Source organism: Lycium ferocissimum, chromosome 5, assembly GCF_029784015.1.
Source record: "Lycium ferocissimum isolate CSIRO_LF1 chromosome 5, AGI_CSIRO_Lferr_CH_V1, whole genome shotgun sequence".
NCBI classification, from domain to species: Eukaryota; Viridiplantae; Streptophyta; class Magnoliopsida; order Solanales; family Solanaceae; genus Lycium; species Lycium ferocissimum.
The window spans coordinates 22924167-22937858 of record NC_081346.1 but is presented as its reverse complement, the minus strand read 5'-3'; the positions used below and the strand labels follow the sequence as shown (position 1 = coordinate 22937858).

General features: G+C 31.1%; 1 protein-coding gene across 1 annotated transcript; it reads right to left on the bottom strand.

Moving 5' to 3' along the window:
- Positions 1-7552: 7552 nt before the first annotated feature.
- On the bottom strand, positions 7553-11170 carry LOC132056530 (protein DETOXIFICATION 35-like). Its single transcript, XM_059448772.1, has 7 exons — positions 10785-11170; positions 9763-10388; positions 9259-9315; positions 8940-9178; positions 8728-8846; positions 8443-8529; positions 7553-8124 (listed from the first exon to the last, which is right to left on the bottom strand). Exons 1-7 carry the CDS (start codon positions 11061-11063, stop codon positions 8029-8031), a joined length of 1503 nt encoding a protein of 500 aa, XP_059304755.1. The 5' UTR covers positions 11064-11170; the 3' UTR covers positions 7553-8028.
- Positions 11171-13692: the final 2522 nt, after the last annotated feature.

Here is a 13692-nt window from a genome sequence, read left to right as displayed (position 1 = left end):
GAAGAAGGAAGACAAAAGGTGGAGTTGTAGAAATGGAAGGTCAGAAATTTGCTTATTTCATTCATTATGGTATATCTATTTTAGCGCTATATTCTTTTTTTCCAAAACTCCTGGTCACTCTTTGAAAAAATAAAATCATTTTATTTAGAATAAGACCTTTTAATTTGATAGTACGTATATTTTTCTGAAACAATTTAATTATTCTGACATAGATGAGGAGTTTTAATCATATTTTAGGTTTAAGTGATGGTTCAATAAAATAGTGGTTATTTATGACTTAATCTTCTAAACATATCTAATTAAAATAAAAAAAACCTTAAATTTTTAATTTTATTTCTAAAAATAATCAGAACAATTGTATTCTCAAAATTATTATAAACTAAAAACACAAGACATCCGTAGTATTCCAAGGTGACAATCATCGAGCATACTCTCGGGTGAGAGATATAAATGAATAATAAAAACTAAAATAATTTTGAGTGTGTAATTGTTTAAGAAGTATTTTGTGAGTATATACAATAAAACTATTGTAATAATATATTGAATTTACAGTGCTCTCCTCCACTTGCGCATAAACGAATTTGACATTTTAGTGGAAAATGAGCATGTAGGGAATTAAGAAAGAAAATAAAAAACAGAAATAAAAATAAAAGGAAAACGGAGAAGACAAAATATATACGAGATTTTGACGATTTTATTCAGTGGATATCAGATTATATGTATTCAGTTTGGTTTTAGTTTTTCCTTTTACTAGTGAATCTATCCGTGCTTTGCACGGATTAGACTTTCGATATTAAATTCCTTTTAAAATATTTCAAGTTTTAACCAATTATATTATTAACACTTAAGCTTATATATGTTTTCATCACTTAAGAGTTATTAGCCTTTCTATAAAAAAAAAATAAGAAGATGAAAAACTTAAATGGATGCATAACTTAGAGTGAAATTCAAAACTTTGTGGGAAATATTAATGATCTAATTGTTGACTACCTGAATTTTTACCTTGTTTGGAAAATTCAATCCCCTTATAATTCCCTCACCCATTTCCTTTTCCCCTCTCCTCTATATATAGTTATAAAAATAAAAAGAGATTCCATTCTTTGTCACAAAAAAAGGTGAAGATGAAAAATTAATAGAAAAACCTTTTCTTTGCAGACAAACAATTTCTTTATTATCTTAGTTGTTGTAGAAAACTATGAACAAAACAATCCTTCAATGTTTGATGTATATTAAAACACAAAATCAAGGAATAATAATACTATATAGTTTTCGTTTGCTATGCTAATTAACAAAATATGAGAAAGCATGGATAAGTAAAGTAATTGGGTAAAGCTAAGGCAAAAATAATTTATTTTAATTTCTCAAGTTGAAATTAGCTATTTTGAATAAAACACACTTCAAATTTCCAGCATATGCTAGGCAAATTATCATTTCTTTTAAGAAGTTAGGTCTTGCCTCTATTTTTGAATCATTAAATGTCAAAACAATTTTCAAATTTACATTTTTTCAATTCTTAAGCAGATCTAATTATATTTTTGAACAAATCTAATGACATAAGTATGAAATATTAAAGAAAACCTTTTCCTTGCAGACAAACAATTTCTTTATTATCTTAGTTGTTGTAGAAAACTATGAACAAAACAATCCTTCAACGTCTGATGTATGTTAAAACACATAATTAAGGAATAATAATACTATATAGTTTTCGTTTGCTATGCTAATTAACAAAATATGAGAAAGCATGGATAAGTAAAGTAATTGGGTAAAGCTAAGGCAAAAATAATTTATTTTAATTGCTCAAGTTGAAATTAGCTATTTTGAATAAAACGCACTTCAAGTTTCCAGTATATGCTAGGCAAATTATCATTTCTTTTAAGAAGTTAGGTCTTGCCTCTATTTTTGAATCATTAAATGTCAAAACAATTTTCAAATTTACATTTTTTCAATTCTTAAACAGATCTAATTATATTTCTGAACAAATCTAATGAAATAAGTATGAAATATTAAAGAAATTAAATTTAATTAAGAGCACAAGAAAATAGTTTATGAATTTAAAGAGTGCATATAATTACCTTAGAAGAAATGCATTCAACTTTGAGGTAGATATCACTGAGGGTATCAGGCTCCTCGATGTAAATGGCATAGCAAAAATAATCAAAATTTAGCAAATACTGAGTAAGAAATTATGAAACACAAAAGAGTAACCTTTTCAACCAAAACATTTGCCAAAACTTTGACTGTAAGTTAAATGGGTCTATTTGTATTTGCTGAAAAGCTAGCATATACAACTAAGTTCAACCAAAATAAAATATTCTCTAACACATGAATCTTATAAGACAAATTTTTACCATACAAAGTAAAAAATTATAAATATACTGGACCTCATGCTGGAGAACTTCCTAATACCGTCGGAGCTAAAATGGATAGATCATATATTTTAATTTCTTGCTCAGTACATATCCAAACCTATCTATGGCTTTTTCAGTCTCTTTGTATGGGAACTTAACATAAAATGTGAACTTTGTATACCCATAATGATGAGACATGTAATGCCACAATATAAAAGGAAAATCACAGTATAGTAATTGTAGAAAATCCTAAGAATCCCAATATGAAGTAATCCATGCATACATAAGATTTCTTTCCCTACTCTTGGAGGAGGTGGAAATTTCGCTTGAATGGTGATTTGTGAATTTCTCCGCTTTGCGCAATGCATTGTTGCGTGCACATGATCATCAAGAGTTTGAACCGAAGAATGTTGAGGTGATTTTCTTATTGACCCAATTGTCTTTGTAGGTTACTTCTTGTCTTTTTATCTCCTATTTTTAGCACTTTACTACACATTACTAAAAATTTATTACAGCAAGTTGGAGAAGAATAATAACGTTTTTTTATCCCATATCTTTAGCACATTACTATACATTAATAAAAATTAAAGGGAGGGAGAAGAACCATAACGTTTACAGATTTTAATAGACCTTTAATTTGACTTTTAAATATAAGTTAAATTAAACTAATAGGATGGAGGAGAGGAAAAAAGCCAAAAAAAAGGAGAAAAAAGATAAATGTCAATGGAGACCATAGAGAGGTGCCACATAGGATTGTCTATGCCTAGCTTTATATTATATACTAGTGAATTTGACCCGCGCTTCGCCCGCCTATTCCGTGGAAAAATACCAATGGATTTATGCTATAATTTTTTTAGTTAGATTATATTTGAGAGATAAAAAAGAAGAACCATGAGAATTATTAGTATCAACTATAAAAATCACATCTATTAATATCATACTAATAATAATTCAGGCAAGTAGATTACTCGGAGTAAAAATTACAAAATTTGTTAGCTATATCCTGATAGTATGTGGAAAAAATTCCTAAAAACTTAATTTCTCATCATACATTAGTCGTGTAGCACCATTCATACTTCTATAATTCTAACAATTGTGCTTAGAAGAGATACGGTGAGACTCTCCCTAATTCCTAATCGACATCCCTGAATAGAATAAAATTGAGGAAAGAATGTAAGGAAAAAAAATAGATGACTAAATACTTACATGAGTTGAGAAAATTAAAACCTTGAACACACTTAATTTTCTTTCTCATTTAATTCAATTATAATTGGATATTTTTTTATAAATAAAAGAAGAGTTAGATTTTAATTTCATTTTTTACTGATAATTTACGTTAGTTTCTTCTTGTTTTAGAAGATAAATTACAAAAAAATTATTTTAATCTACTAATATTAGAATCCCATTAGACACTTTTAGAAACTTTGAAATCTCATTAAATAAGTTTAAATTAAAAACTACCGACACGAAAAAAGTATTGTTAGGTAAGTATATACAATGTAATTTCCATAAAATTGTACATGTACTACGATTATGTATAGGGTATAAAAGGTCAAAATATGCATGATAATGTGATGTATTTCAGATTCTTCGTATACCACTCACTCCAACTTTTAATAACAAAAGAGTATTAACTTTTTTTTCCCCAAGGCACAACAAAATTGATCAGAACTTAAAGCAAGGAATCATTCAAAAGTAATATAAAGTTAATTGACCTTCATTCCTTCAAAAGTTTTTTTTTCCCTTATACATGGTTTATGCACAAAAGAAAATTAATAAAATAAATGATAAAAATATAATTTGACCTTTATTCCTTTTCACGTGAAATTAATTATGTAGGCAAAGTCTCTTTTTTTTTTTTTTTTTTTTTTATTTTCTATTTTTATCAAACATCTTCATCTAAAAAGGTAATTGATATATCAATTACCACTCCTTATGATAGACTTTAAACGTCTCTTAATTGCAATTGCTTCAGAAAATACTAATTAAAAACGACTTAACAATATCCTCGTGAGCAAAATAATCCAAATATACACATTAATCAACCTGCAAAAAAAAAAAACACCGCAAGAAATTTAAAAAGGAGAAAGAAAAACATCATAAATTTATCTCGCTAAGCACAGTTCAAGCAATTGAAGCCGGAAAAGGCTTCAAATACAATTCCAAAGCCTAATATTTTCAATTAAGAATTTCAATGGAAAGTAGAAAAAAAAATTGATGTAAATAATAACAATTGGCACTACGATTTTCTGTATACATTAAGAAGATCCAAAATTCATGAACCATAGAGAAAGAAGCACTGAAGGACAGAAGAAGAAAAAGTACCTGGACCAGCAGTGAAGTGGTTGAAGGCTGGGGTTTTGAAGTAGAAATAGGTCTGAAACTGAGGAAGAAAGAGGGACTTTAGGAGAAGAAATAATTATTAGTAATTAGGAGAGAAATAATTAGTAATAGGTTGAGGGATGTTAATTACATTAATGAGGAGAGAAATAATTAGTAGTAGTTAAGGCCTTAAGGGCTGTTAAATACATATGTTACTGAAGAGGAAACGGTGGGAGAAAGGCCAAGAGCATAATACTCAATTAAGAATATCAATTGATTACGGGATAATAATATCACTTTAAAGTTTTTCAGCATAATTAGAGAGTTAAAAAGATGGGTTTTTTTTTACATAGCACATTTAACATAATTAACAAAGGCCATAAATTGGAAATAATAGAAAAAATGTCAAAAAAAGGAGAAAAAAGATAATTGTATTTCTTGGCCATAGAGAGGTGTCACATAGGATTGCTTATGCCTAGCTTTATATTATATATAGATTGATTCTTCTTTTATTGTTGTTATTCGTAGTTTAGAATGAAACATAAAGAAAAATATAAAGTAAGCGTTAAAATTTAAAATAAATTAACATTAAAACGTTAAATTGGATCTATTTAGATCTGAAGTCAGGAATAGCTTTTAAATAAACAAATGTCTATAAAATTTATATATACCTATACTTTTTCATTTATCTATTTTTTTTAAAAATCTGCTAATGCAAAATCCAATTCATCTAAGTCTACTTTTAAAAAAAATATTATATTTTTATTTAATATAAATTAAATTACTATTTATATGCATAAGAAATTTAATCTATTCTATCTTGAGTAAATTTATAATGGTATCAATTATATCATTTATTTATTAATATCGTGGTTGTACCGCGCGAAGCGCGGGGTATTTCATTAGTTATAAATATACACCTACCAAAAATCTAATATGACAATTTAAAATTCAATACTAACTTTTTAAAATATCGAATCAGCTTATAAAACCCAATATAACAGATTGATCCACCAAATCAAAATCTACTATATTAAATAATATCAATAACATTATGGTGATAGAAGTAGGGGTGCTTATCGGTCGGTTCGATTCAGTTTTATGAATTACCGGTTCGGTTTATCGGTTTTCAGTTTGTAAATATGCCAAATCAAAACCAAACCGACAAGATATTCGTTAACGCTAGTATTTTTCCCTTTCTCTTGTTTTCATATGTTCATATATACATTGCCTTCATGCAGTGGCGAATTTAGGGGGAATTTTTGGAGCACGTGAACACATGATCTCGCCGTAAAATTAGGTATTTTATGTGTATATTTTCTAAAATTAGTATAATATACTTATGGGAACACATACTACAAAAATAAAAACCGCACTTGGTTAAAAATTGAGTGGTGAACCGAACATCTTTCGTAAATCCTAGATTCGCCTCTGCCTTCATGCATAAAGTCTACTCAAATTACAAGATAAAAACCATAAACATGCATTGTAGCAATCTTTCAAGAACAAAACAAGGCCAGTTCACGGTTCATAAACAAGGCCAACCCCATTTGTTCATTTGAGAAGTGAGGAAGAGAGGCAAAGACAGAGAGACATCGGAAGTCTTAGTTTCGTATGAGTTTTTGAGAGAGTAAGCGTGCCTGCCATGAGTAATTTAGAAATAGGTTTGTATTTAAAAATTAAAATTTAAAGTCATTAATATATAATTAGGGATGAAAAGATAATTTTAATATAAGTTTATTGGGTTATCGGTTTAACCATTAACTAAATCCTTCAAATCAGAAACCGAACTGCTAACCCAATAAAAAAAATTTACAAGACCATTTACAAATCGTTAATCCAATAACCTGATATCGATAAACCAGTAGCGTTTTTGTGGGTTCGATTTATAGGTTAAATAATTTTGTACACTCCTAGTAGAAGTACTCTTTTTATTTAAACAATTTTACCCTTTAAGCATTTGAATTTGCAAAAATATGTTATATTCACTTATGAGGCATTCACCAAACCATTTATAATTGTAAATGTTAATTAAAATAAGTTAAAACTTTTACTCAAATTGACATATGTTTTAGTGGCGCTATGATATTAATATATTTTCGTCCCAAAATATATTAAGTGGCGAACTCGAAAAACCTCAATTATTTTGAAGTTAAAAGTGACGTTCGTCACTAAGTAGACCTTATATTTGTCACTAATTATTATCTTAACAAGCTACAATTGCAATTGTCTTTAATTTGTAGTTAAAATTCTAGCACCATGTTATTTTAGCGACAAAACATTAAATCGTCTTTTAGCTCCATTTAGTGATCCATGATTTGACTGCGAAGGATTGGCAAAACAAATTTTGTCAAAAGAGATATAATGATGAAATAAGATATTTTGGTGACAAGAAAAGTTCGTCAGTAAACGAGCCTCACACAACTGGCAGCCAGTGTGAGGCAAAACAAAGATTCTAAATGTTTTATGAATTATCTACTATTGTTTCAAATTCAAGGAGGAAAATTAAAAAAGAAGAAAAAAAGAAGAAGAAAGAAGTTGTTAACTCACCCAGCATGGGATTTATTTTTAATAAAATAATAAAATGTGAAGAAGAAAGAGCATGTCCATCAATGACTAAAGCTACAACTGATCCATTTCTCAATTAAACTGAAATATGACGAGAAAAAGCCAGTCTTTTTGTTTTCATAAAACAGCAATTCATCACATTAGTGATACTCACCAAAGATCCAGATCCATTTCTCAATTAAACTGAAATATGACGAGAAAAAGCCAGTCTTTTTGTTTTCATAAAACAGCAATTCATCACATTAGTGATACTCACCAAAGATCCAGAAAGTAAACCATCAACGGATTTTCAGGCACCACAAGTGGAAAGAAAATAGAAGCAACAAAATTTTGAATTGACCTCATATTCAAATGTAACATAACATACACACAGAGATAACAGAGAACTTGGGGCTAAAGGGTACTCTGTTATTCTATGATAAGCTGAAACTACAAGCAAGAGAATGGGAAAGCAACAGATCAGTAACAAGAAGGAGAAAGAGCAGTAGCCTAAATCTTCTAAATTGCAGCTACATTCCTATTAAAACTAACAACCCCTTGCAGTTCCTCACCCTCACTATGTTAAGAGTATCTTTTAGCCCGGTCACCTACAAAATTCGTTAACCTATTTGATCCACATTTTACCGGTGTACACCTCATAATTTCTGCTTCGGCCTAGCTGTCATCCACCTTGCATCTGACATGGATTTAGGCTCCACTTCATTCACATGTAGATTCTATCCAAAATCATTAACTGGTTAACAAAGATGAAGATTCGTCATCCTCTAATATCACTGCAAAATCTTTAATCTTATGGTAAGGCCTTTGTAGGCTCTGAAATAAGAGTTTTCTCAGCTTCAAAGTCTTGACCTCCCCACTTGCGCAGGCGCTCTGCCGACTGCTCAACCTGCATTTCCCGTTTCTAATTACTACACAAGACTAAATAGACCTGTTACATACTTAAGTATTCAACTAGTACTGCTTCATCTGTAATTTTCAAAGGAAAGAGGAGGAATAGAAAATTCAGCAGTAGTTGGACAACTCCCCTTGTGCAATGACTTTCAAACAAAATTTAAACTTTGTAACAAAAATCTTACGTCGTCTATAGGATAATCATTTTACAGAGGATGGGCAGCTAATTCCAACCAAGAATGAAGTAAAAATTTATCAAGCATGTTTTGTTTTGTAGTTTTAATTGGATAAAATCATCAACTGTTTCAATTACCTCTTTATCCCAATCAATTCTATAGAGTACAAATGAGAGTAGCAGTGTCTGCAAAGCAAGTCCTGCTATCATTCCTCCCCATAGACCCTGCAAGATAATATCCAACATTGGGATAAATTAAATTTCTGTCACAATTTTCTGGTTGGAAAAAGTCGTGAGATACTAAAACAAAGTGTTTCCTATTCATCACCAGTAGGTTCCTATAAAAAGATGCTTACAAATGCAGAGTGGGTTGAACTTTGATGTACTTAATATATGTAACTTTCAGAATGAGAGGTTATTTACCACGACTCCCAAGTTAGCCACATAACCAAGAGTATATCCTAGAGGAATACCAAAAACATAGTAAGATCCCAAATTGATATAAGCCACTAAACCTTGCCATCCACCTCCAATAGCAACACCTGCAAAACAATATTTGCCACAACCAGATCACAATAAGGACTACAAAGACACTTTCAACCATAGAAACAGTAAAAATGGAATCAAAGCAACACCTGATATTACAGGCTGAACGCTGTTAAGAACCATGGTTATTCCAAGAAGCCAAGCAAGATCAGCAACGGCTTGTATCAAATCCTTGCTGTTTGTGAAAAGAATGGCTAGATGATTTCTTACTGCCAGTACAAATATCATGCAGAGTATCCCAATGAGGAGTGATTGAAACACTGTGACATATACACTATATTTGGTAGCCCTGGGACGCCCTAACCCAAGCTCATTTGAGACACGAACGCTGAGAGAGCAACAATGCATTAAAACAAACCCAAAAACAAATGGAGTACATTTTTCTACAAGCTTTTAGGACTTAGTTACCTTATGGCAGCATTGATTCCAATGAACAACATTGCTTCCCATCCATCGACATTCATGCTGAAAGACAAAAATAGAAAAGATTGATACAGGTTTTATAAAGGAACTCACGACATTTCATCTCATCGAAAGCTATGCACAAAACCACAAACTTTGCACAGGACAATTTAGTTATCCAATTCAATCAATTACACAGTTAAGCTTATGATTCAGTACTCTAAATAAAGTATCTCTTGATAAAAGTTGTAGCTTCAATGTCAGTGAACGTTAAGCTTCATTTTAACAGGCTTAAGCATTGCTCAGTTAATCATCCTACCCTAAAACTGTTAGCTATACATGAAAAAGAACGAAGATAAACAATGTTTTCTTCTCATATGCCTAAGTTTTGTAGGTAGAGTTAATAGATACATGTGTGGTTGAAAGATAGCAAGGTCTGATGAAATAGGCAAATTGTTTGGCGGGACACTGCCATTATAAAAGGAAAGATCAAAAAGACACAAAACTCACCAAATAGAGAGGGATCCAACAGCAATAACTGCATCCTTGAGATGTCCCGTGAGGATAATGATACTCATCATGTACCATATTTCAAGGCATAACATAACAGCCGAGGCAACCGAGAGTCTAACAAATGCCCAAATCTCATTCAACGCCGACAAAGACAATCCGGTCCACCCATCCTTACACCAAACAACCACGTAAACAAATTGAGCTATCGCGTTGGCCCAACCTGTAATATTAAATGCTAAAGCGGCCCCATTTGTACCCAAGTTGAATACATATATGAACAACCATAGCCAAAAAGCATGGAGTAAAAGAGCCACAAATCCAATACAGGCCAGCACACCAACTTTACTCTGGGCTTGCAGAAATTTTGACGTGGGAATAGTAACCGCCAGTGAAAACAACTCGGGGATTGATAACAGGGCAAATTTCCCAGCAAGAACTGCAATATCATGTTCTTGGCCTAAAAGCTTAAGTACTGGAGTTGCAAAAATATAAATTGGCAACAGAAGGAATGTACTGAACAATAGAATAACCATTGACCGCTGTGTGTAAACACCAAGCATATGTATTTGCCCAGCACCAAATGCCTGTCCACATAGTGTCTCCAAAGCACTCCCCATGCCCAACTACACAAATATTACAACAAAGACACAAATAAGAAACTAAAATTACAGAATTTGTACATTAATTAGGGGGGAAATTACGTTCTATGTCTACCGGGAAAGAATATTTAACTCATTTGGCCCAATTTTTCCTTAAGCACCTCTTATACACTTTACGTAGCTTTTAATTTAAGACCACAAGACTGAAAAATCATTTTTCAAGTTCAAACCAGACAAACAAATTGAAACGGAGTTAGTATAATGTTGTATAACGTGTGTATAAGCACCCTTGCGAAAAAAAGTTGGTTGTGGGAATGTAAACTGATAATATGGCTATGCAGGTGAAATAAATTATGTGGGGTTGTATATTTTTTTAAGAATCTCATTATTAAGAAGCAAGAAAAAACAGAGAATACTGACCATGAAGCCGAAAGAGAAAGTGCCAATGACATTTTGAGCAACAGAAACAGCAGAGAGTTCAACAGCACCAAGATGACCACAAAAAGCAACCGTAATGGAATAGATCCCATATTGGCAAAGGATATTGAAAGCTATTGGGCCACCAATCTCCCATAATTTCACTGTCTCGATCCAGAATATAGTCCACCATTGTTTCAGGCCTTTAGCGGGTCGGTAGTCACCGTCAAGCCCAATAAGCTGCTGGTGGTGGTGGTGGCGGTGGAGCAATGGTGTCTCCATTTACTCCTGTTATTAGATGGAAAATAAACAGTTTTCCGCGTTTTGCTCTGACTTGTGGTTGTATTATAGCAGCTCATTTCTAGAAAAGGTCATAAGGAACGCAAGTGGATACAATCTACTAGTACTGGTACGAAATATAACAAAAGGAGAATACAAAAAGGTTACGATAATTAAGTCAAATGATAATAAAAAAGTACTGGGTGGTCAGAAACACGCCACATGGGAGTATTATTGAGATGCAACACGCCTCCTTTGCCTTGGTTACGTAAAATGTATTGTGTGGTTACTGATTATTAACCTTTTCTTGGTTTTCGCTCCATAAGGCTTCTTTGGGTATTGTGAGTGACATGATGCCATCCAATCCCCTCCACTTGTTAATGCCAAATTAACCTCAAATCCTATGATTTCAATTATATACACGGAACGGAACCAATATTTAACTAAAGGAGGTTCAAATATAACTTATACTACCTTTTGAAAAAACTTAACATATGTGTAATTTTTTTCTTAATTTAGTAAAAGAATTTCATTTTATATTTTTAATTTTATTTTTAATGAGATGAGTTCACAAAATTGAAGTATTTTAAGTTATAAATCTCAATTTTTTTTTTTTAACATAATCAATCAAATACGTCACATTCAATAACCGCGGAGAAAAAAATTTGGGGTGTTTGCGATCTGTTGGACAATGACACATTTGGCCCGGTAGTTATTGAAGTGTAAGCAGAGCTCTAGAAACCCAAAATGCATCTAATTTAATTTGTCTCGAAATGTGGGTTCATATCCAACGTCTATATTGATACCCTCTTCCGTCCACTTTTACTCATCATATATATTAAAAATAAATTTTCACTTTAATTTGTACAAATTAAAAAATTAAAAGATAATTTATTATTTTATATTTATTTTACTCTTATTAATTATTGGGTTGGAAATTTTAAAAAATTGTTAATGGCTGCATATCTTTTAAAATACATTTGATTGATTTCAATTATTTAGATGGTTATAATATTAAGGGTGATATATTAAAATTGTCATTTTATTTAGGGAAAATTTCAGAGACCTTCCCTCACGTTTTGCTTCATTTTACTGACGTCCCTTCACGTTTGCAATATTACAACTACTTCCCCCATTTTAGCTTTGTTGTAACATCTATTTTATTCTATTTATTACTGATGAAAAAGTAATATATCTGGACTGATTTTTCCTTCCTAAGATCATGCTCTTTTGATTAATTATTATTTTATCAAAATCTCCTTTAAAATGTGAGCTCCAAATACTCACCCGAACACCCTCGGGAAAAAATTACATTGTATATATGATGGATTTTCTGTATTTATGTACATATAGTAACTTTTGAATATCCTGAACAAATGCAAAAGGTTAGCCAGGGTGTTCAAAATTGTCTTTAGCATCCTAGGTTCAATTTCCATTGACAACATTATTTTTATATTCAGTTTTTGTTATTTTTTTTCGAACCCCCTGAATGAAAATTCTGGATCCGCCACTACCTCTCTTCAATCCAATTTCATTTATTTTAGCGGCAAAAGCATGCATTTATTTATGATTTCACCTTTAGTTGAAGCATGAATTATGTAATTTTTGAAGATTTATGCTACAGTCCGAGGACTTGAAGAAATTGAAGCCATATCTCCCAAATAAAAGAAATAATTAAAAAAAAAAATGAGATCTTTAACAACGAAGAGTAAAATAACGGTGAATTGATGTCCTCTCAATCTACATAAAAGGATTGGAATAAAAAAAAAAAAGGAAAAATAAATGAAATTGAATTGAAGAGAGGGCAAATTAGTCCAGGTATATTATTTTCATTAGTAATAAATAGAATAAAATAATTGTTACAAAAAAATTAAAATAGGGGAGGTAGCCGTAATATTGCAAACGTGAGGAGAGGTCAGTGAAATGAAGCAAAATGTGAGGGGAGGTTTCTGAAATTTTTCCTTTTATTTATTACTCCTTAAAGAGTGTGTCAAGTCAAACAAGAACAAGCAAAAATGGATGAAGCGAGTACTATTCTTCCATTAATCATTTAAGATTTTCATATTTTTGTTTTTGTTTTTATGAATAAATTGCACTAAATGCTTTTGTAACATGATTCAATCAACGGATATCTTAAAACTAAAGATTTATGCCTTTATATTATGAGAATTCTACACAAATGTTATCTCAATGATATTTTTATTTTATTAGGGTGTATTTTGAAGGGGAAAAAAAAGAAAAAAGAAGAAGAGGTAATTAAAGTCCAAATAAATTGGCATTGTACAGTAAATTTCATCTATAACTGACGATTTACTAAGAAAGTATTATCTTCCTTATTTCATGTTTTATAATATACATCAATTTATAACATTCCTAAGATACACAAATTATGTAGTGAAATTTTTTTGTCGCAAGACTGCTGCTACGGTAAGGGTTTAATATAAGCGGTAAAAGATCAAAAGGTTTCATAATTATGGTTGACACCTAATTTTTGACCTCCTGTAATTTATTTTAAGGGAAAAGGGTCAAATATACTCCTGAACTTTGCGAAAATATCTAAATATTCCCCTTGTTTAAAGTTTAGCTCACCTATACCTCTACCGTCCAACTTTTGGCACAAATATACCCTCAT

Excerpts from the sequence above, each read along its gene's own strand:
- LOC132056530 (XM_059448772.1), bottom strand. The coding sequence starts at position 11,063 with ATGGAGACACCATTGCTCCACCGCCACCACCACCACCAGCAGCTTATT. Across the intron at positions 9,179-9,258 it reads GGAATCAATGCTGCCATAAG|CGTTCGTGTCTCAAATGAGC; the intron begins GTAACTAAGTCC and ends TTGCTCTCTCAG. Across the intron at positions 8,847-8,939 it reads CGTTCAGCCTGTAATATCAG|GTGTTGCTATTGGAGGTGGA; the intron begins GTGTTGCTTTGA and ends ATTGTTTTGCAG.